The sequence below is a fragment of the Piliocolobus tephrosceles genome, chromosome 6, assembly GCF_002776525.5.
Source record: "Piliocolobus tephrosceles isolate RC106 chromosome 6, ASM277652v3, whole genome shotgun sequence".
Lineage (NCBI taxonomy): Eukaryota > Metazoa > Chordata > Mammalia > Primates > Cercopithecidae > Piliocolobus > Piliocolobus tephrosceles.
Genome location: NC_045439.1, coordinates 6,315,175 through 6,337,297, shown reverse-complemented (window position 1 = coordinate 6,337,297; position 22,123 = coordinate 6,315,175). Strand labels below are relative to the sequence as shown.

Here is a 22,123-nt window from a genome sequence, read left to right as displayed (position 1 = left end):
TCATGTGTGATGGACTTTAATAACAGCACATAAGGGGAGCCAAGCCATTTCCTAGTTCTACGTATCTTCTCAGTAGGTTCTGTTCTGTTTAACTTCATGAATAATTATCAAGAACAGAAAGCCTGCAGCATCATATTTCCTCTCTAGAGGGGACTGACCTTGGGATCTTTGTAAAATGAGTTGGGGTAGCAGTATCCTTATTCTATTCCTTTATGAACAGAACAATATACTCAATTTCTTTCTTTCTTTCTTTCTTTTTTTTTTTTTTTTTTGGGACAGAGTTTTGCTCTGTTGCCCAGGCTGGAGTACAGTGGTTTGATCTGGCTCACTGCAACCTCTGCCTCCCGGGTTCAAACAATTTTCCTGCCTCAGCCTCCTGAGTAGCTGGGATTACAGGTGTGCACCACCATGCCCAGCTAATTTTTTGTATTAGTAGAGACGGGTTTTACCTTGTTGGCCAGGGCTGGCGTTGAACTCCTGACCTCAAGTCATCTACCCACTTTGGCCTCCCAAAGTGCTGGGATTACAAGCATGAGCTACTGTACCCAGCCTACTCAATTTCTTAAAGCAAGAGTCTTCCATTTTAAGGTGACCTGGCAAATGAGATATTAGGAACCCTTGGGCAAAAAAAAAAAAAAAATTTTGAGACAGGTTCTTGCTGTGTTACTCAGACAGGAGTGCACTGGCTATTCACAGGTGTGATCATTGTGCACTACATCCTTGAACTCCTGGGCTCAAGTGGTTCTCCGATCTCAGCCTCCCTAGTAGCTGGGACTAGAGGTGTGTGCCACTCCACCCAGCTTGAATAAAATTTTTTTTTTCTTTTTTTTTTTGTTTTTTTGAGAAGGAGTCTCACTCTGTCACCCAGGCTGGAGTGCAGTGGCATGATCTCAGCTCATTGCAAGCTCCACCTCCCGGGTTCACACCATTCTTCTGCCTCAGCCTCCCAAGTAGCTGGGACTACAGGTGCCTGCCACCACTCCTGGCTAATTTTTTGTATTTTTAGTAGAGACGGGATTTCACCGTGCTAGCCAGATGGTCTTGATCTCCTGACCTTGTGATCTACCCGCCTCGGCCTCCCAAAGTGCTGGGATTATAGGCGTTAGCCACCACGCCCAGCCACGTTAAATTCTTAATAGCCATTCAGTTACTTTAGTTTTACACAGTGGTTTCAGATGTGGTTAAGCATTAAAACAATATAAATGGTTATTTGTGATAGACTCTTTCTCGTGTAATTTTTTTTTTTTTTTTTTTTTTTTGTAGACAAGAGTTTTGCTCTGTTGCCCAGGCTGGAGTGCAGTGGCACGATCTCGGCTCACCTGCAACCTTCACCTCCTGGGTTCAAGCGATTCTCCTGCCTCAGCCTCCTGAGTAGCTGGGATTACAGGCTTGCACCACCACATCCGGCTAATTTTTGTACTTTTAGTAGAGATGGGGTTTCACCATATTGGCCAGGCTGGTCTCGAACTCCTGACCTCAAGTGCATCAGCCTCCAAAGTTCTGGGATTACAGGCATGAGCCACCGTGCCCGGCTTTCTTGAATAAATTAATTCCTGTCTTCAAATAGAAGATCTGTGAGTCAGGGAAAGGGGCTGCCATTGCTGTGCAAGAAGCTGTTGTTTGGTGTCAGGATCTGTCTTTTCAGGAGAGTATTGAACTTTGAATATTGAGTAAATGAATGGATGGAATTTGTACTGTAAGGCAGAATCAGGGCTTATGCCAAAATGCTATTTTGGTCTATTCCTGTATTGGTGGAAAAGAAGTATTAGGGATCGAGAGAAGGTAGAGAAGCGTACTGTTTTAGAAGCAGCATGGGCTTTAGAGTCAATTCTCAATTCAAATCTCAGATTTGCTACTTAAACGCTTTTTTTTTTTTTGGTCTGAGACGGAGTCTTGCTGTCGCCCAGACTGGAGTGCAGTGACACGATCTCAGCTCACTGCAATCTCCTCCTCCCAGGTTCAAGCGATTCTCCTACCTCAGCTTCCAGAGTAGCTGGGGGCTACAGGCTCCTGCCACCATGCCCAGCTAATTTTTGTATTTTTAGTAGAGATGGGGTTTCACCATATTGGCCAGGCTGCTCTCGAACTCCCGACCTTGTGATCCGCCCACCTTGGCCCCCCAAAGTGCTGGGAATACAGGCACGAGCCACCGCGCCTGGCCTTTTTTTTTTTTTTTTTTGAGATGGAGTTTTGTTCTTGTTGCTCAGGCTGGAGTGCAGTGGCAGTGGTGCAATCTCTGCTTACCACAGCCTCCACCTCCCAGGTTCAAGCAATTCTCCTGCTTCAGCCTCCCGAGTAGTTGGGATCACAGGCATTCACCACCACACCTGGCTAATTTTGTGTTTTTAGTAGAGACAGGGTTTCTCCATGTTGGTCAGACTGATCTTGAACTCCTGGCCTCAGGTGATCCGCCTGCCTCAGCCTCCCAAAGTGCTGGGATTACAGGCGTGAGCCACCGTGCCTGGCCTACCTACTGCTCTTTAGATACATTGCTTGTCATTTCTGAGGTCAGTTTCTTCAGCCAAAAACATAGGGTTTAATACCTTAAAGATAGTGTTTGGATTGAGAAATGTGATAGTTGCCAGAATGAAACAGGTACTTAATAAAGGATAATATCGTTTCTTAAGGTCTTTATTAGTAGGAAAAACTGGGAAACAACCTATGTCTGATTTTTACCTATTGCCTAGCAGTGAATCATAAATGTCTAGCTCTCCCCCATTTCAGTGAAAGGTTAGCTGATGGCAGCTGTGACTCTGTTTTGTCTTTTTTACCAGAAGTAACCTAGAGTGGCCTAAGATAGAAGGTGTGGAGAAACAAAATGTAGCCAAACTTGTGCATGCATGCATGCATACATACATACATACATAGATAAATATGTCAGTTGGTGAAGGTGAAAATAGAAGATCGGGATCACAGGAAAAATTACCATCAACTCTAATGAGGTTCCTGGCAGTCAAGATAAAAAAGGAACTTATGGCCGGGCGCAGTGGCTCAAGCCTGTAATCCCAGCACTTTGGGAGGCCGAGACGGGCGGATCACGAGGTCAGGAGATTGAGACCATCCTGGCTAACGCGGTGAAACCCCGTCTCTACTAAAAACTACAAAAAAAACTAGCCAGGCGAGGTGGCGGCGCCTGTAGTCCCGGCTACCTGGGAGGCTGAGGCAGGAGAATGGCGTGAACCTGGAAGGCGGAGCTTGCAGTGAGCTAAGATCCGGCCACAGCACTCCAGCCTGGGTGACAGAGCGAGACTCCATCTCAAAAAAAAAAAAAAAAAAAAAGGAACTTATATTACCTTTATCTGATATTAATTCTGAGTAAATAAGGCATTTCTTAGGAATGAATTCCTTCGTGTATGAAGGGGGCCACTGAGTGGTAGTGCTGGCATTTTTCAGCCAACGTAGTGACAAATTTCACAGTGCTGTCTTAGAGATGCCTAAAAAATGTATTATAGAATGTGACTGGGCATGGTGCACTTTGGGAGACTGAGGTGGAAGGATCTGAGGCCAGGAGTTTGAGACCAACCTGGGCAACATAGTGAGACCTTGTCTCCACAGAAAATTAAAAAAAAAACAAGCATGGTGGCATGTGCCTGTGGCCCCAGCTACCCAGGAGGCTGATGTGGGAGAATGACCTGAGCGCTGGAGATAAAGGCTGCAGTGAGCTCCACTCCAACCTGGATGATGACATAGTGAGATTCTGCCTCAAAAAGAAAAGAGAGAGAGAGAAGTAATATATAAGGCCTTTGTTTTTTCTGATTAACATATTGTGGTTGACTGAATAATGACTCCCAAGATGGCCAGATCCTAATTCTTGGAACCTGTGGGTGTTAACCTTATTTGCAAGTGTGATTAAACCAAGGCTCTTGGAATAGGGAGGGTAGCCTGGATTATCCTGGTGGGTACCAAATGTAATCACACAATGTCCTTGTATTCACAGGAAGGCCGTGGGAGATTGACTGCCAAAGAGGAAATAGGAGAGGTGCAAGAGGTTGGAGTGAGGTAAAGAGAAGAGGTCAAGGAATGTAGGCAGCCTTCAGAAGCTAGAATATGTGAGGGACCAGGTTCTCCACTGAAGCCTCCAGAAGGAACCCACACAATGACTTTAGAGCTCTGAAACTGATTCTCACTGCTGGCCTCTAGAACTAGAAGAGAATAGATTCCTGTTGTTTCAAACCACCAAATTAGGAAACTAATACATGTGCTAGCACCCCCTGACCTTGGCAAGTCCCTATTAATGTGCAAGGCACAAGACCTACTGTCCCCCCTTGAAATTAGGAGAGAGGGGAAGTGGAATAAATGGGCCTTTTTTTTTTGCACACTACTGAATTTCCCAGACATCATGGTTGACATTTAACACATTACCTTGTTTTAGCCTTGTAAGATTGGTGGTATCCTTCCTCCCCTCCCCGCCCCTTTCCCTCTCTTTCTTTATTTCTTTGTAGAGGCAGGGTCTCTCTTTGTTGCTCAGGCTGGTCTCTTAATTACTGGCCTCAAGAGATCTTCCTGCCTCACCCTCCCAAAGTGCTGGGATTATAGGTGTGAGCTCCTGTGCCTGGCCTTACTGTTTAATAAATGAGGAAACCAGGCAAGGTTAAGAGGGGAGGCTGGGGCCGGGTGTGGTGGCTCACGCCTGTAATCCCAGCACTTTGGGAGGCCGAGACGGGCGGATCACGAGGTCAGGAGATCAAGACCATCCTGGCTAACACGGTGAAACCCCGTCTCTACTAAAAAACACAAAAAACTAGCCGGGCGAGGTGTCGGGCGCCTGTGGTCCCAGCTACTAGGGAGGCTGAGGCAGGAGAATGGTGTAAACCCGGGAGGCAGAGCTTGCAGTGAGCTGAGATCCGGCCACTGCACTCCAGCCTGGGCGACAGAGCGAGACTCCGTCTCAGAAAAAAAAAAAGTGTGGAGGCTGGGCCGGGTACGGTGGCTCATGCCTGTAATCCCAGCACTTTGGGAGGGGGCGGGCGGATCATGAGGTCAGGAGATCGAGACCATCCTGGCTAACAGGGTGTGAAACCCCGTTCTACTAAAAGTACAAAAAAATTACAGGACAATGGTGTGAACCCAGGAGGAGTAGCTTGCAGTGAGCCGAGATCTTGCCACTGCACTGCAGCCTGGGAGACAGAGCGGGACTCTGTCTCAAAAAAAAAACAGTGGAGGCTGGAGTGACAGGAATGAATGGCTTCTTGAAGGGAAGATACCTTAATTTGGATTTTGGAGAGTGGACTGGGCTTAGATAGGTCACGTGAGGAACGCAGGAGGGTAAATTGTATTGAGTACCTTTTACTAGACACTGAGAAAAGCACTTTGCTTGGAGCTTGGAGGGGAGGTGAGACTCCATCTTTTTACTTCTCTGGACTTGTAGAGTGCTTCTCACCTTTCCATTTATTTAGTTCCTTAATTATATCTTTTTGACTGGAAATTGGAGTCTACAAACTCAGTCTTTTGCTTTGCTCCTCAAACTAGACTGGGAGTGATTATTGCTTTGGTAACATAGAAGGAAACTGAGCAGCTGGGAGATTGGGATGGGCCAGGGGCTTATTTATGTAATACTTTCAACCTTTTGAATAGTACCATATGCAGAAATAGAAGCTATTAAATGTGAGTTAATTGTCCTCCCCCATATATGACTAGTGTTGGCTAGATTTTGTTTTTCCACGCGTTGTATCTTAGGCCAATTTAGTCTTGGTCTAGTTGTTTTAGGTCATTGCATTTAGCCAGAGTGTTAGTGAGCACTGTAGTCACCTAGTGGACAGTTTTGGGTAGAAGTTCCTAACATGATGGTTGCCCACATCACCTTACCCCCTTGAATCAGTGACTTGTATTCTCAGCTTTTTCCAAATAGGAATTCTGAGATTTGGCTTTAATTTGCCTTGCCCAGTTGTGTTCTGGTAATTAACAATCATAAACTTAAGTTATATTGGTTAAAGAAACCCATTTCAGGCCAGGCATGGTGGCTCACACCTCTAACCCCAGGGATTTGGGAAGCCAAGGCAGGAGGATCGCTTGAACCCAGGAGTTCAAGACTAGCTTGGGCACCATAGTGAGACCCCATCTCCACCAGGAAAAAAAAAATCAACTGGGTGTGGTGGTGTGGTGCACCTGTGGTCTCAACTACTGGTGAAATGGGGTTGCTGGAGGAACACTGGAGCCAGGGAGGTCGAGGCTGCTTTGAGCATTGATAGTGCCACTGCACTCTAGCCTGGGCAACAGAGTGAGACCCTGTCTCCATAGAGACTTTTAATAGGGGTTAACTATGTCCTGTGAAACAATAAAAGGGATCGTTAGGTCCTGTCCTCAGGGGAAACTCTAGCAAGGAATAGATATACAACAATTTTTAATGACCTATAGTGTCTCCAGACAATTTTTAAAGCAGATTTAGATATTTGCCTCCTGAACATGTTTTACCTAGATGTACATTTGATATTACCCCATTGCTAGTCAATAGAAATCAGTAACATTCATAGCATAATTTGACATTCATAGTGGATCAGTAAACACTCTCCTCTATGTAGCAAATTTTTTTCAGTAGTAATTATGAAGGGAATGGTATTTTTAGTAGCAATGGAGTTTTGCCATGTTAGCCAGGCTCGTCTTTTTTATTTTTTGAGACGGAGTCTCGCTCTGTTGCCCAGCCTGGAATGCAGTGGCGTAATCTCGGCTCACTGCAACCTCTGCCTCAGGTTCAAGCGATTCTCCCACCTCGGCCTCCCAAAGTGCTGGGATTATAGGCATGAGCCACCGCACCTGGCCAAGGTGTTTTTTTGAACAAAGAAACTTATATGTATGTATGGCCTGTAATGTAATAAATAAAAATTACTAGCCTCTTTTATAGCATCATAAATTTTTATTCTATCTGGTAAAAACTGATTTTCTTTTTGCAAAAATTCGTAAAATGGCCAAATGATAGCAAATATTGATATTATTTAATGTATTGCTTTACTGTGTGTCCAGCTTTTGAAAATGAGGCAGGTCAAATATTGTCCTTTTGGTTTCTTCTGGCAACAAAAGCTAGTGTCTTTTGTCATTTCTCTAGAAGTCTTCTTTGCAGCTTGATTTTTTTCCTGTATGATTCATTTCTTTTCCTTTCCTATCCTGTCCTTTCCTTTTTTTTGAGATGGAGTCTTACTCTGTCACCCAGGCTGGAGTGCAGTGGCACACTTTCAGCTTACTGTAATCTCTACCTCCCAGGTTCAAGCAATTCATTTGCTTCAGTCTCCCAAGTAGCTGGAATTACAAGCGCGTGCCACCATGCCTGCTAACTTTTGTAGAGATGGATTTTTGCCATGTTGGCCAGACTGGTCTTGAACTCCTGACCTTGGGTGGTCAGTCCGCTTTGGCCTCCCAAAGTGCTAAGATTACAGGTGCGAGCCACCGGGCCCAGCCTATTTTCTTTTTTACTTTTTTCTTTCTTTTTTTTTTTTTTTCCTTTTTTTCTTTTTTTGAGTTGAAGTCTCACACTGTCGCCTGGGCTGGAGTGCAGTGGTGTGATCTCGGATCACTACAACATCCGCCTCCCGGGTTCAAGCGATTCTCGATTCTCCTGCCTCAGCCTCCCAAGTAGCTGGGATTACAGACGCCTGCCACCACGCCCATCTAATTTTTTTTTTTTTTGTATTTTTAGTAGTGATGGGGTTTCACTATGTCGGCCAGGCTGGTCTCAAACAATCCTGACCTCGTGATCCACCCGCCTTGGCCTCCAAAACTGCTAGGATTACAGATGTGAGCCACGGTGCCCAGCCAGCCTATTTTCTTACATTTTCTTGTTGATCCTCTTCACAATTTCTGTGCACTGGTCTTCAGAGAGGTCCTCTAGTTATCTTCCTTGTAGGAAACACTGTTTTTTAAGGAATAAGTCGTAAACATGTGATAATGTATGTCTTAAATCTGTATCTTACGAGAACGTACAATAACCACAAAAATTATTTCAAACTTAGACCAACAAGAGATTTTTTTTTTTTAAGGCAAGAAACTGATATTGTTTAAAAGTGTGGGAGGGCCAGGCATAGTGGCTCATGCCTGTAATCCCAGCACTTTGGGAGGCTGAGGTGGGCGGATCACCTGAGGTCAGGAGTTAGAGACCAGCCTGGCCAACATGGTGAAACCCCATCTCTGCTAAAAATACAAAAAATTGCTGAGCGTGGTGGTGTGCCCCTGTGATCCCAGCTACTTGGGAGGCTGAGACAGGAGAATCGCTTGAAGCCGGGAGGCGGAGGTTGCAGTGGGCCAAGATCGCACCACTGCACTCCAACCTGGGGGACAGAGGGAGACTCCTCAGAATAGATAGATAGATAGATAGATAAGTGTGGAATGTGGTAATGATCAAGAGTACACTTATTTTCAGCCAGTTTTATTACGGTTTTAAAATTATGTACAGACCATGCAGCCCTCTCTTGTCTGTGCTTAGGGCAGACTGCTTTTGCTGTATGCCACTTAGCACTTGATACATCACTGAGTACAATTTTCTTTAGACAGGACTAGTTGTCTCCCTACCTGTGGCCATCTCTCTTCAGTCTCCTTTGCAAAGTCTTCCTGATTCTCTTAATACTAGAATTGTTCAGGTTTTGGTTCTAAGCCTTCTCCTCTCTGACTATATTCTTTTTCAGTAGATAATCTTACAATGTCTTTCTGTGGCTTTCAGTGCAGTCTGAGTCAGGCATGATAATTGTGGGCCTGTAGTCCCACCTACTTGGGAGGCTGAGGCAGGAGAGTCACTTGAGTCCAGGAGTTTGAGGCTGCAATGAGCTATGATCATGCCATTGCACTGTCATCTGGTCAACAGAGCCAGACCCTGTCAAAAAAAGAAAATCTATGTGCCAGTGATTCTCACAGATTCCCATATAATTCTCTGTAACCTAGGTTTCTTGTCCCCTATACTTGCATATCTAGTTGCCTTTTTGAGGTCTGCCTGTTAGATTTTGCACAGATACCTCAAACCAAAGAGGAACTCTAAATCTTCTGCACATCATCTCTTTCCCGCTCTTGTCCTCCGTCTCAGCAAATGACACCACCATCTTCTATGAATTACAGGCAAGAAACTCAGGTGCCATACTTGGCATCCCTGTTCCTCCGCAACCCATCTGATTCATTATCTAGCCATGTTTATTTCTCCATCTATTAACAGATGGACAAAATGGTATGTATGTACAGAATATTATTCAGCCACGAAGAGGAATGGAATGTTGTTACGTGTTACAACAGGTGGGTCTTAAAAACATTATGCTTAGTGAAATAAACCAGGCATGGATGGCAAATACTGTATGATTCAACTGGTATGAGGTACCTGAAATAGACAAATTTATAGAGACAGAAAGTAGAACTGAGGTTAGCAGGTGCTGAGGGGAAGTGAAAGTTCTTATGTAATGGATATAGAGTTGAAGAAGGAATGAAGAAAACATTTGGGTATAGATAGTGGTGATGGTTACACATTCTGAATGTATTTAATGGCACTAAATTGTACACTTACGTATGGTTAAAATGATAAGTATTATGGTAATATATATTTTACCACCTTTTTTTTTTTTTTTTTTTTTTTTTTTTTTTAAGTGAAAACCGTGGAAATACAGAGGTTGGATTTGGCCAACTGGCTCTACTAGCTGATTCCTGATATAGGTCATAAAGTCTTGTCAGCGTCTACTTTAGGCTTTTTTCATATGTTTTTTTTGGTTTCTGATTCTGAATTATTTTAGTGGCCATCCTGAGGGTTCTTGATATTCTTCGGTGTTGATACTGTACGCCACTTGCACTTGATATGTCTCTGAGTTAAATTTTCTTTAGAGAGAGCTAGTTGTCTCCCTACCTGCGGATATACTTCTTCAGTCCCCTTGCAAAGTCTTCCTCAGTCTCTCAATATTGGAATTGCTCACATTTGGGTTCTGAGACCCACTCAAGTATTTCCTCATTTGACTTCCCTCACTGGACTGTAAGTTCCTTGAGAGCAGACTCTTTGTTTCCAGCTTTTATTCCTAGTACCCAGAACAATGCAGGCACATAGGAGGCCCTCAATATATGTAGAACTAATGAAGAAAATCATTTAGCCTGTGACTCCTTTATGCCATGAGTTCAGTCTTCTGTCTCAGCACACTTGAGACATGCCCTCTGGGGTGGACTGCATGTTTGTGTCTCTCCCAGATTCGTGTGTTGAAATCTTAACCCTCAATGTGATGGTATTAGAGGGTAGGTCCTTTGGGGGGTAATTTAGGTCTGAGGGTGGAACCCTAATGCATGAGATTCGTGCCCTATAAAAGAGACCCCAGAGTGCTAGCTCTCTGGTCCTCTCTACACTGTGTGAGAAGACAGTGTGAAAATGGCTATCTGCAAACCAGGGAGTAGGCCTTCACCAAAAACACCACCATGCTGGCACATTGATCTTGGACTTCTAGCTTCCGAACTGTGGGAAATAAATGTTGCTTAAGCCACCCAATCTATATTTTTGTTGTAGCAGCCCAAATGGATTAAGACACTTTCATCAGTAGCTTATTCAGACTAGTACTGATTCTCAACATTGCTATCATTCTGTATCAGAAACATGAAACATGTCTCACACCTGTAATCCCAGCACTTTGGTAGGCCAAGGCGGATTGCTTGAGCCCAGGAGTTCGAAACCAGCCTAGGTAACATAGACCACATCTCTACAAAAAATAAAATTAGCCCAGCATGGTGGTGCCTGTCTGTGGTCCTAGTTACATGGGAGGCTGAGATGGGAGGATTGCTTGAGCCTTGGAGGTCAAGGCTGCAGTAAGCCATGATTGCTCCACTGCACTCCAGCCTGGGCAACAGAGCGAGACTGTGTCTCGAAAAGAAAAGAAAAAACAACAGAAATATAAAACATGAGGAGAAATAGCTCCCTTGGCCACCAAAGTATTTTTGTACCACTTGAAGGTTTTGATGTAGAAGTAGATGTGCCCAGGCTAGAGGGATAGGTACGTGAAGGGGGTGTTAGTAGGAGCAAGCAGCCCTGGGAACAGGAATGAAATTAAATAATTTGAGTCCTGCCGGGCACGGTGGTTCACGCCTGTAATCCCAGCACTTTGGGAGGCCGAGATGGCAGATCACGAGGTCAGGAGATGGAGACCATCCTGGCTAACACAGTAAAACCCCGTCTCTACTAAAAAATACAACAACAAAAAAAAGTAGCCGGGTGAGGTGGCGGGCGCCTGTAGTCCCAGCTACTCAGGAGGCTGAGGCAGGAGAATGGCGTAAACCTGGGAGGCGCAGCTTGCAGTGAGCTGAGATCCGGCCACTGCACTCCAGCCTGGGCGACAGAGCGAGACTCCGTCTTGGGGGAAAAAAAAAAAAAAGAATTTGAGTCCTGACTTTGTGACTTAGGGTCAGTAACCACATTTCCTGTCACTTTTTCTAAATACATCCAGCTATTTTTTTCCTAGGCCCCAGCATCCATCTGTGTGGATAGATAGTCTTCATCTGTGAATGGATAACCCTGGGTATATTATCACTAGTGTTCTTTCTGGTTTCAAACAAGAGGCAGCAGAGCTTAACAGTTAAGTGTATAAATCTTAGGGGTAGACTTCATGAGTTTACATCTGCCACTTCCTAGCCAGTTAACCCTGAGCAGGTTACTTAACATCTCTGTGTCTGCACATTCTCCTCAGTAAAATGAAAAAATCTGTGATTCCTTGTAATGATGTATAATTATGTTTCCTAGAATGAAGGGTGGTGGAATTTAGAGAGGCATTTAAAGTTTACAATTGTATTCAGCGCTTTTCATTGCTGAGAGTTATTGAACTTGATAATGACCACTTGAATCAAATGGAACCTCCGTGCTATCTTGATCTTCCTCTCATACTCCAACTTTGCTCTGAAGTCAGAAAGCTGTGTGTTAAAGCAGTTATATGTAGTTTTTGGTGGTTGTAGATTTCGTTTTGGTTTGGTTTTTGGTCTTGATTTTTAACACTGGTGGAAAGGTAATTCAAGGTAAGAGTTGAAGCCAGTTTCCCTTCTGAACGATTTTATTTTACTACTTTTGGTGAGACAGACAATTTGTTTGAGAAACAAAAACTTGCAGTTAGCCTTGAAAATTGTGGAGTACCTGTTTCTAATTTAGGCATCAGAGGTAGAAGAAGACTTGTTTTTAGCCTTTGGGCACTTCTACTCTACCTTAAGAGGCAAGACCGGCCAGGCACAGTTTCTCACCTGGAATCCCAACGCTTTGGGAAGCCAAGGTAGGTGGATCATGAAGCCAAGGTATTGAGACTATCCTGGCCAACATGGGTGAAACCCTGTTTCTACTAAAAATACAAACAATTAGCTGGGCATGGTGGTGTGTGCCTGTGGTCCCAGCTAATCAGGAGGTGGAGCCAGGAGAATCGCTTGAACCCGGGAGGCGGAGGTTGCAGTGAGCCGAGATTGCGCCATTGCACTCCAGCCTGGGCGACACGGCGAGGCTCCATCTCAAAAAAAAAGAGGCAAGACCAACAAAAATTTAAACTGAAGTGATTGAGTCAGGAAATAATCTAGGAGCTCAAAGAAAATGTAGGAATCAACACTGGACTGATAAAATCAGCACACCCTCAAAGTCTCTGGAATTTGAGCTAGACTTTGGAGGGGAGGCTGGGTTGAGAAGAGAGGTGGTAAGAGAGAACAAAACTGACACTTACTGAAAACCTCCTGCCATGCACTTGTGAATTTAACCCATGAGAAAAGCTGGTCAGAATATAGAAGGCATGTGCAAAGGAGAAATAGAAGGTAAGACCAGGTGTGTTGTTAACGTGGGAACAGACAGCATTGGGCCCAGAACGTCAGACTGAAATATATTTACAGCAGCATTGAAGGGATCATACCATAGGTGAGAATATATCAGCTATATTTTCTGTGGCAATTTATCCTTTGCAGTATCACTGGAGAACATAATTGTGAAAATCAATTAAGAAACTACTACAGTCATTTTGGTTTGAGATAATAGGAAATAAGTTGATGACAGTGGATCAAAGAGAAGACTGGTGTTTTTTGGTTTTGTTTTTTGTTTTTTTGTGTGTGTTTTTTTTCTTTTGAGACGGAGTCTTGCTCTGTTGCCCAGGGTGGAGTACAATGGCGCAATCTTGGCTCACTGCAACCTCCGCCACCCAGGTTTAAGCGATTCTCCTGCGTCAGCCTCCCAAGTAGCTGGGCTTACAGGCGCCCACCACCACACCTGGCTAATTTTTGTATTTTCAGTAGAGTTGCGGTTTCATCATGTTGGCCAGGCTAGTCTTGAACTCCCAAAATGTGGGGATTACAGGCATGAGCCACTGTGCCCTGGCTGAGAGATCTTTTAAAGGGGATCAGTAGGATTTGGTGTCTGAGATGTGGAAAATGAATTATATGGGGTCTGAATATATGAATAAATATATATATATATACTTATATATAAAAAATATATATGGTGGTTTTGTTGTCGTTGTTGAGACAGTGTCTTACTTTGTCACCCAGGCTGGAGTATACTGGCACAATCTCGGCTCAGTGCAAGCTCTGCCTCCCAGGTTCAAGCGATTCTCCTGCCTCAGCCTCATGAGTAGCTGAGATTACAGGCGCCCGCCACCACACCTGGCTAATATTTTGTATTTTTAGTAGAGATGGGGTTTCATCGTGTTAGCCAGGATGGTCTTGATCTCCTGACCGCGTGAGCCACCGTACCCGGTGCCCTCCCCCCCAACTTTTTTTTTTTTTTTTTTTGTGGCAATCTTCCTCTAGACTGAAGTTGCAGTGATGTGGTCACAGCTCACTACAGCCTCAACTTCTTGGGCTCAAGTGATTATCCTGCCTCAGCCTCCCAAGTAGCTGAGACTACAGGCATGCACCCCATGCCTGGCTAATTTTAATTTTTTTGTGGAGACAGGGTCTCTCCCTTTGTTGCCCAGGCTGGTCTCGGAAGTTCTGGGCTTAAGTGATCCTCCTGTCTTGACCTCCCAGAGTGCTGGGATTACAGGCATGAGCCACTGCATGTGGCCTATTTTTTGTAACCTGTTGGATTTGAGATGATAGTAAGTCATGCAAGTAGAGATGTACATTTGTTTGAACATATGCTTGTTTATTTTTATTTTTTGTTTTGTTTTTTGAGACAATTTCACTCTGTCACCCGGGCTGGAGGGCATTGGCACTATCTGAGTTCACTGCGACCTCTGCCTCCTGGTTCAGGCAATTTCCTGCCTCAGCCTCCTGAGTAGCTGGGATTACAGACATGTACCACCATGCCGGGCTAATTTCTGTATTTTTAAGCAGATGGAGTTTTGCCATGTTAGCCAGGCTGGTCTCAAACTCCTAACTGCAAGCAATTCACCCGCCTCAGCCTTCCAAAGTGCTGGGATTATAGGCATGAACCACTGGCGCTGGGCCGAACGTATTTTTATTGAAGGCCAGCTATCTGCAGATTTTGAACAAGGCTCTGTAAATCCATGGGATCAAAACTGACCAACATCCATGTCCTTATGCAACTTACAGTCTAGTGGGAAGTTGACAAAAACCACACAGCTATAATTACAAATTGTAGTCAATGGAAATTGCATGAATAAACACCTTGAGGTTAGGGTAGATGGGCCATGATACAGTTGAGGCGCTAAAGGGCCAAAATAGAGGAGTGAAGAGGAAGGAGGCTGGAGAGGTAGCAAGAGACTAGCTAAGAGGTCTATGAAATCAAATTTGAATCAGTACCACAGAATTGGTAGTTGCCAGGAAATGTGTGTGGTGTGAGTAAAAAGCTGAAATCTAGCCTGGGTGTGGTGGCTCATGCCTGTAATATCAGGACTTTAGGAGGCCAAGGCAGGAGGATCGCTTGAGTGCAGGTGTTCCAGACCAGCCTGGGCAACATTTTGAGACCCTGTTTCTACAATAAATAAAAATAATTAGCTGGGTGTGGTGGCACATGCCTGTAGTCCCAGCTACTCAGGAGGCTGAGGTGTGGGGATTGCTTGAGCCCAGGAGTTTGAGGCTGAATGAGCCGTGATCATGATTGCGCCACTGCACTCCAGCTGGGTGACAGTGAGACCCATTCCCTAAAAAAAGAAAAAGAAAAAGAAAACAATTGAGCTAGTGGCTATAAATCACCCATTTAAGAAGTTACTGGTGAAAGCAGTTTTTGTAGTTTTTATAATCTATTTACTCAGCTAAAGATAATCAATCTCATGATGTGTTTCAGATGAAAAGAAAGATATTGACCACGAGACAGTGGTTGAAGAACAGATCATTGGCGAGAACTCACCTCCTGATTATTCAGAATATATGACAGGAAAGAAACTTCCTCCTGGAGGAATACCTGGCATTGACCTCTCAGATCCCAAACAACTGGCAGAATTTGCTAGGTAAGTTATAAGAACTTTACTTTCTTTTAATTATAGAAAGTGCTTGAGTCTTGCCAGCTATGTTTTCCTGTGCCTAAGTCAAAATGGTGGTTTGTATTCTTTCTCTAGGGCAATTCCTGAAAACAAAAGCAGTCCGTTTTGTTTGTTTGTTTTTTGTTTCTGTTTTTTTGAGATGGAGCCTCCTTCTGTCACCCAGGCTGGAGTGCAGTGGTGCGATCTTGGCTCATTGCAACCTCTGCCTCCCGGGTTCAAGCAATTCTAACAGTCAGTTTTAGTTTTAGTAGTAGCTATGCTATTAATGTAAGTGGCAGCATTTTAGATCCTTGCAGTAAGATGAAGCAAATAGCCTTTATTTATAGGCATTGCATGTGAGTAAATAAAATTGCCCGTAATTTGTTTTGGAATGGGTATCTTCCACACTGCCTTATGGCTTCTTTGTACACATTTATTTATTTATTTATTTTATTTTATTTTTTTTTTTTGAGACAGAGTTTCGCTCTGTCTCCCAGGCTGGAGTGCAGTGGGCGCGATCTCGGCTCACTGCAAGCTCCGCCGCCTGCCGGGTTCACGCCATTCTCCTGCCTCAGCGTCCTGAGAACCTGGGACTACAGGCACCTGCCACCACGCCCGGCTAATTTTTTTGTATTTTTAGTAGAGGCGGGGTTTCACCGTGTTCGCCAGGATGGTCTCGATCTCCTGACCTTGTGATCCGCCCGCCTCGGCCTCCCAAAGTGCAGGGATTACAGGCCTGAGCCACCGCGCACAGCTTATTTTTTATTTTTTTGAGGCAAGAGTCTTGCTCTCTTGCCCAGGCTGGAGTGCAATGGTGCGATCTCAGCTCACTGCAACCTCTACCTCCCTGGTTCAAGCGATTCTCCTGCCTCAGCCTCCCAAGTAGCTGGGATTATGGTGTGTGCCGCCACGCCCAGCCAATTTTTGTATGTTTAGTAGAGACAGGGTTTCATCCTGTTGGCCAGTCTGGTCTCGAACTCCTGGTCTCAAGTGATCTGCCTGCTTCCGCCTCCCAGAGTGCTAGGATACAGGCGTGAGCCACTGTGCCCAGCCCGTAGTACACATTTTAAATTTGGGTGTGTTGTATTCGTCTATGCTGCTGGAGACCTGGGTCTGTACTAGATTCATCCAGCTGACCACTGGAAAGGATTTCATAAATTTGTATTTGTCTTGTCATCAGTTAAGCTCCTGGTCTGTTCATTTCAGCCGGCATGACAGGAGGAGATGAAGTTCTTTATGGCTTGGACATGGCGAGCAGTGGAGACACTCAACCCATTGGTTGGGTGTGTTTGTTTTGCCTAAAGTGGGTTGGGTTCTTACAGAAGCCTACTTTTTGTATTACTTTCTAGTACTATTTGGCAGTTTGTACAAGGAGTTGAAAATACCCACAAAGATGTAAACTTTTTTTTTTTTTTTGAGACGGAGTCTCGCTCTGTCACCCAGGCTGGAGTGCTGTGGGCGGATCTCAGCTCACTGCAAGCTCTGCCTCCCGGGTTCACGCCATTCTCCTGCCTCAGCCTCCTGGGTAGCTGGGACTACAGGCGCCGCCACATCACCTGGCTAGTTTTTTGTAGTTTTTAGTAGAGACGGGGTTTCACCGTGTTAGCCAGGATGGTCTCGATCTCCTGACCTCATGATCCGCCCGTCTCGGCCTCCCAAAGTGCTGGGATTACAGGCTAGATGTAAACTTTTAAATTAAATGAATTAATAAACTCTGGAGCAGAAAGCCTAATGCCTTTCCATACCTGAGGTTAAATGGAACCTGGAATAGCTCAGGAAATTTCGGCAAGGGCAGGATCAAGAAGAAAGAAATCCTTTTGATCTTGCACATTCTAAGAACAGAGTGAGTTGCATTTTTTTTTTTTTCTTGTGAGAGCAGAGTGGTAGAGGTAGAGACCCTTCAGTGTCCTGGCTTCCCTCTTGGCCCTGCTGAAAACAAGGTGGGCAGTTCCTGCCACCTGGAGCTCGTTTCCCCACTTGTCAAATGGGCATTAAGAATTCCATTGTGATTTGACACATGGGGGTTCTCAACCCTTTCTTCTCTCCAGTGAAACTATAGCTATAATTTATAATATATGCATTATTTCTAGTTTATCATGACTTAAAACAGTGAAGACTATCCTTTTGTTAATGACATTCCAGCTTTTATTGACATTCACATTTCAAATACAATTATGTAAATATTAACTGCCCTTTCCCCAAAAAAAGTAACAAAAATGGAATCTGTAGGGTTCTTAGTCAACTGTGAAGTTTTTGGACAGATTGAGTCAAGTATTATGCCAGTGTTTAATGTTGTCATGTGTTCTGTTTTTTTTCTTTTTTTGAGAAGGAGTCTTGCTCTGTGGCCCAGGCTAGAGGGCAGTGGCACGGTCTCGGCTCACTGCAACCTCCACCTACCGGGTTCAAGCAATTCTGCCTCAGCCTCCCAAGTAGTTGGGATTACAGGTGCCTGCCACCATGCCCGGCTAATTTTTTTGTATTTTTAATAGAGACGGGGTTTCACCATGTTGACCAGGCTGGTCTCAAACGCCTGACCTCAGGTGATCCACCTGCCTTGGCCTCCCAAAGTGCTGGGAGTACAGGCATGAGCCACCATGCCTGGCCTGTCGTATGTTTAGTCAGTTCTTCATTATGTACTTATTGAGGATACATATGGAGATGTAACAGGAAAACTATGTGGAAGGGTGGCATTTGAATATGATTTGGGCCTTGAAGAAAGTAGGAGTTTTTTAAAAACAGAAAGAGAGGTTCTTACTGTGTTGCCCAGGCTGGAGTGCAGTAGTATGATGATAGCTCACTGCAGCCTCAAGCAGTCCTCCTGCCACACCTCCCAAGTAGCTGGAACTACAGGTGTGTGCCACCATGCTTGGCTAATTCTTAATTTTTTTGTTTTATTTTTTGGTAGAGATGGGGTCTCACTATGTTGCCCAAGCTGGCCTCAAGCTCCTGGCCTCAAGTGATCCTCCTGCCTCGGTCTCTCAAATTGTTGGGATTACAGGTGTGAGCCACTGCACATGGCCCTAGAGTTTTTGTTTGTTCTGTTTTTTGAGACGGATTCTCACTCGTCCCCCAGGCTGGAGTGCAGTGGTGTGATCTCGGCTCACTGCAACCTCTGCCTCCTGGGTTCAAGCGATTCTCCTGCCTCAGCCTCCCAAGTAGCTGGGACTACAGGTACACGCCACCATGCCTGGCTACTTTTTGTATTTTTAGTAGAGATGGGGTTTCACCATGTTGGCCAGGCTGGTCTCGAACTCCTGACCTCAAGTAAGCCACTACACCCAGCTGGCCCTAGAGTTTTGATAGAGATGGAAGGTTTCCTGGGAATTAGGGCTCTTCCGGGGAAATGATTGGAGTTGAGATAAACTGGAACCAGATCATTAAGGTCGATGAATCCTGGGCCAAGCTGTGCAGACATTTCTCATATGCAGTGGGCAGCTACTGCAGACTTTGAGCTAGGGAGAAGGAGCTGTGTGAGTAGAGCTTTAACTTGGGAGAAGTCCTTTGCATCTGTCTGTGCAGGCTAGATTCATACAGGCACAGGAAATGAGAGAGGTCAGTTTAACAAGAGTTAATGAAGGCCTGAGTTAGAATTGTGGCAGTCAGATAACAAAGGAATAAATGTGATAGAAATTACAAGAGACCAGCTGGGCTCTGTGGCTCAAGCCTGTAGCCTCAACATTTTGGGAAGCTGAGGTGGGATCGCTTGAGGTCAGGAATTTGAGAACAGCCTGGGCAAAATGACGAGACTCCATCTCTAAAAGCTCAGTTTGGTGATGTGCAGCTAGCTACTTGGGAGGCTGAGTGGGAGGATCATTTGGACCTAGGAGATCACGGCTGCAGTGAGCTCATGCCACTGCACTCCAGCTTGGGTGACAGAGCAAAATTGTCTCTAATAAAGAAAGAAACTGAGCCAGGCACGGTGGCTCACACCTGTAATCCCAGCACTTTGGGAGGCTGAGGTGGGTGGATCGCCTGACGTCAGGCTTTCGAGACCAGCCTGGCCAATATAGTGAAACCCTGTCTCTACTGAAAATACAAAAACTTAGCTGGGCTTGATGGCGGGCACCTGAAATCCCAGCTACTAGGGAGGCTGAGGCAGGAGAATCACTTGAACCCAGGAGGCAGAGGTTGTGAGCCGAGACCACGCCATCGCACTCCAGCCTGGGCAACAAGGGTGAAACTCCTTCCAAAAAAAAAAAGAGGAAGAGGGAAGGAAGGAAGGAAAGAAACTACAAAAGGTAATGGAAAAGATTTAGAAACAGATTGACTGTGTGCTTGGTGGGGCGCGTGGGGGAGGAGTAAGAGCATGCTTACCATTTTCATGCTTTTAGCCACTGCTCATTAGATGACTCTAGCCCCAGCTTACTTCCTGAAAACCACCTCAAGTCCAACATGGATGTTTTATTATTAACAGCATCTCAAACCAAATACTGACGACTATGAGCCCCAAACGAGAACACTGAAGCTTTTTTTTTTTTTTTTGAGATGGAGTCTCACTCTTGTCACCCAGGCTGGAGTGCCAGTGGTATGATCTCGAAGGCTCACTGCAACCTCTGCCACCTGGGTTCAAGTGATCTCATGCCTCAGCCTCCAAAGTAGCTGGGATTACAGGCACTGCCACCGCACCCGGCTAATTTTTGTATTTTTAGTAGAGATGAGGTTTCGCCATCTTGGCCAGGCTGGTCTTGAACTCCTAACCTCGTGATCCATCTGCCTCGGCTTCCCAAAGGGCTGGGATTACAGGTGTGAGCCACCGCGCCTGGCCTTTTGAAGCTTTAAATTACAATTGTGATTCTCCTCTTTCCACATGGCTGGGGAGGCCTCAGAATCTTGGCAGGAGGCGAAAGGCATTTCTTACATGGTGGTGACAAGAGAAAAATGAGGAAGAAGCAAAAGTAGAAACCCCTGATAAACCCATCTCATCTCGTCAGACCTAACTATCTATGAGAATAGCATGGGAAAGACTGGTCCCCATGATTCAGTTACCTCCCCCTGGGTCCCACGTACAACATGTGGGAATCCTGGGAGATAGAATTCAAGTTGAGATTTGGGTGAGGACACAGTGAAACCATGTCAGAGGGTAAGAGAGCCCAGTGGCAGAGTAAAAGCATCATTCAGACACGTAGAAGGAGACTCAGGAGGTACGAGAGAGGGGAATAAAACCTTTAGGTTATACATTGTGAAGGAGTTGCTGTGGAGGGGCAGAGGGCTGAGGGAAAGGTTTTGAAGAGAGAAGGAGTCTATGTGTGGTGAGCAGTGAGCCATTAGCTGTTGGTGACCCTTGGCACTGCTTACCCTCCTTGGAGCGTTGGAGCAGCTGATCTAAAAGTTTGTCCCCAGTCTTCTGAACAGAAAATCCAGGGACACGTGTTACTGTGGAGAAGGTAACATGGCTACCTTAGACCAACTCCTTAAGAAGGGAACCACCGGCCAGGCGCGGTGGCTCAAGCCTGTAATCCCAGCACTTTGGGAGGCCGAGACGGGCGGATCACGAGGTCAGGAGATCGAGACCATCCTGGCTAACACGGTGAAACCCCGTCTCTACTAAAAATACAAAAAAAAACTAGCTGGGTGAGGTGGCGGTCGCCTGTAGTCTCAGCTACTCAGGAGGCTGAGGCAGGAGAATGGAGTAAACCCGGGAGGCGGAGCTTGCAGTGAGCTGAGATCCGGCCACTGCACTCCAGCCTGGGCCACAGAGCGAGACTCCGTCCCAAAAAAAAAAGAAGGGGACCACCCGTAGAGACTGGCACCCGGGTACCAGCTAGCCATCCAAAACACCAACACTGAAGAACCTAAAAGTTTCAGTGAGATAGGCCATCTACTAGAAAGAATAATAGACCTGAAAGAGACTTTTCTTCAGTAGCAGAGGATAATTACAGACAATAAAACAAGGCTTTGAGAGGAAAAATTACTGAAAACATCATAGAGTTCTTGATCCAGCAAAGCTATCAAGTCAGATACAAGAACAAGAGATGACAATTTTAGAGACCCAAGGATTTATGTTGCATGTACCCTTTCTGAGGAGGTAAGCTGAAGATACAATACAGCGAAATGAGGATGAACATCAGAAGGAAGATTTCCTAGTGCACAACAACCAAGAGGACAGCTGTGCAGCAGGCTAGAAAATGTATTCCATTTAGAATAGAAAGTTGGCTAGCTGTAAGAATTTCTTAAGGAAAAGTCAGTTTCATTCAGTAGTGGGTAGAGTGAGTGAGAAGCTTGGTAGTATGGAAAAGGGTCTTCTGAAAAAGAAAAGGCAATTGGAAACTCCATGAAAAGGGGTGAGGGGGTAAGGCAAAGAAGCCATAGCCTAAAAAATAGGGCCTAATTTTGACAGTATTGAAAGAGAGAGCTCCTTTGACCTGACTCTGGGAAGATTCTCTCCTTGCAGCTCCTATGTTCTACCTGTAGAGCATTAAGTGCGATCCTAGCACACTGTTTTAATATTTGCATAATCACAATATGAATGTAAATAGCATTTCTTTTATTAACCTGTTAAAAGATTTCATTTTTGTATAGAAGTGAATGAAATCTTGCTCGTCTTGACAGTGTAAAAAGTAAAGTTGGCCGGGCGCGGTGGCTCAAGCCTGTAATCCCAGCACTTTGGGAGGCCGAGACGGGCGGATCACGAGGTCAAGAGATCGAGACCATCCTGGCTAACACGGTGAAACCCCGTCTCTACTAAAAATACAAAAAAAACTAGCTGGGCGAGGTGGCGGTCGCCTGTAGTCTCAGCTACTCGGGAGGCTGAGGCAGGAGAATGGAGTAAACCCGGGAGGCGGAGCTTGCAGTGAGCTGAGATCTGGCCACTGCAC

General features: G+C 45.2%; 1 protein-coding gene across 1 annotated transcript in view; it reads left to right on the top strand.

Annotated features, from left to right (window-relative positions):
- Nucleotides 1-22,123, top strand: part of YY1 (YY1 transcription factor) — a 50,416-nt gene that overhangs the window by 12,798 nt on the left and 15,495 nt on the right. Inside the window, exon 2 of the mRNA XM_023205616.2 lies at nucleotides 15,134-15,296. Within this exon, the coding sequence (XP_023061384.1) occupies nucleotides 15,134-15,296 (163 nt within the window). The remainder of the gene's footprint in view (nucleotides 1-15,133; nucleotides 15,297-22,123) is intronic.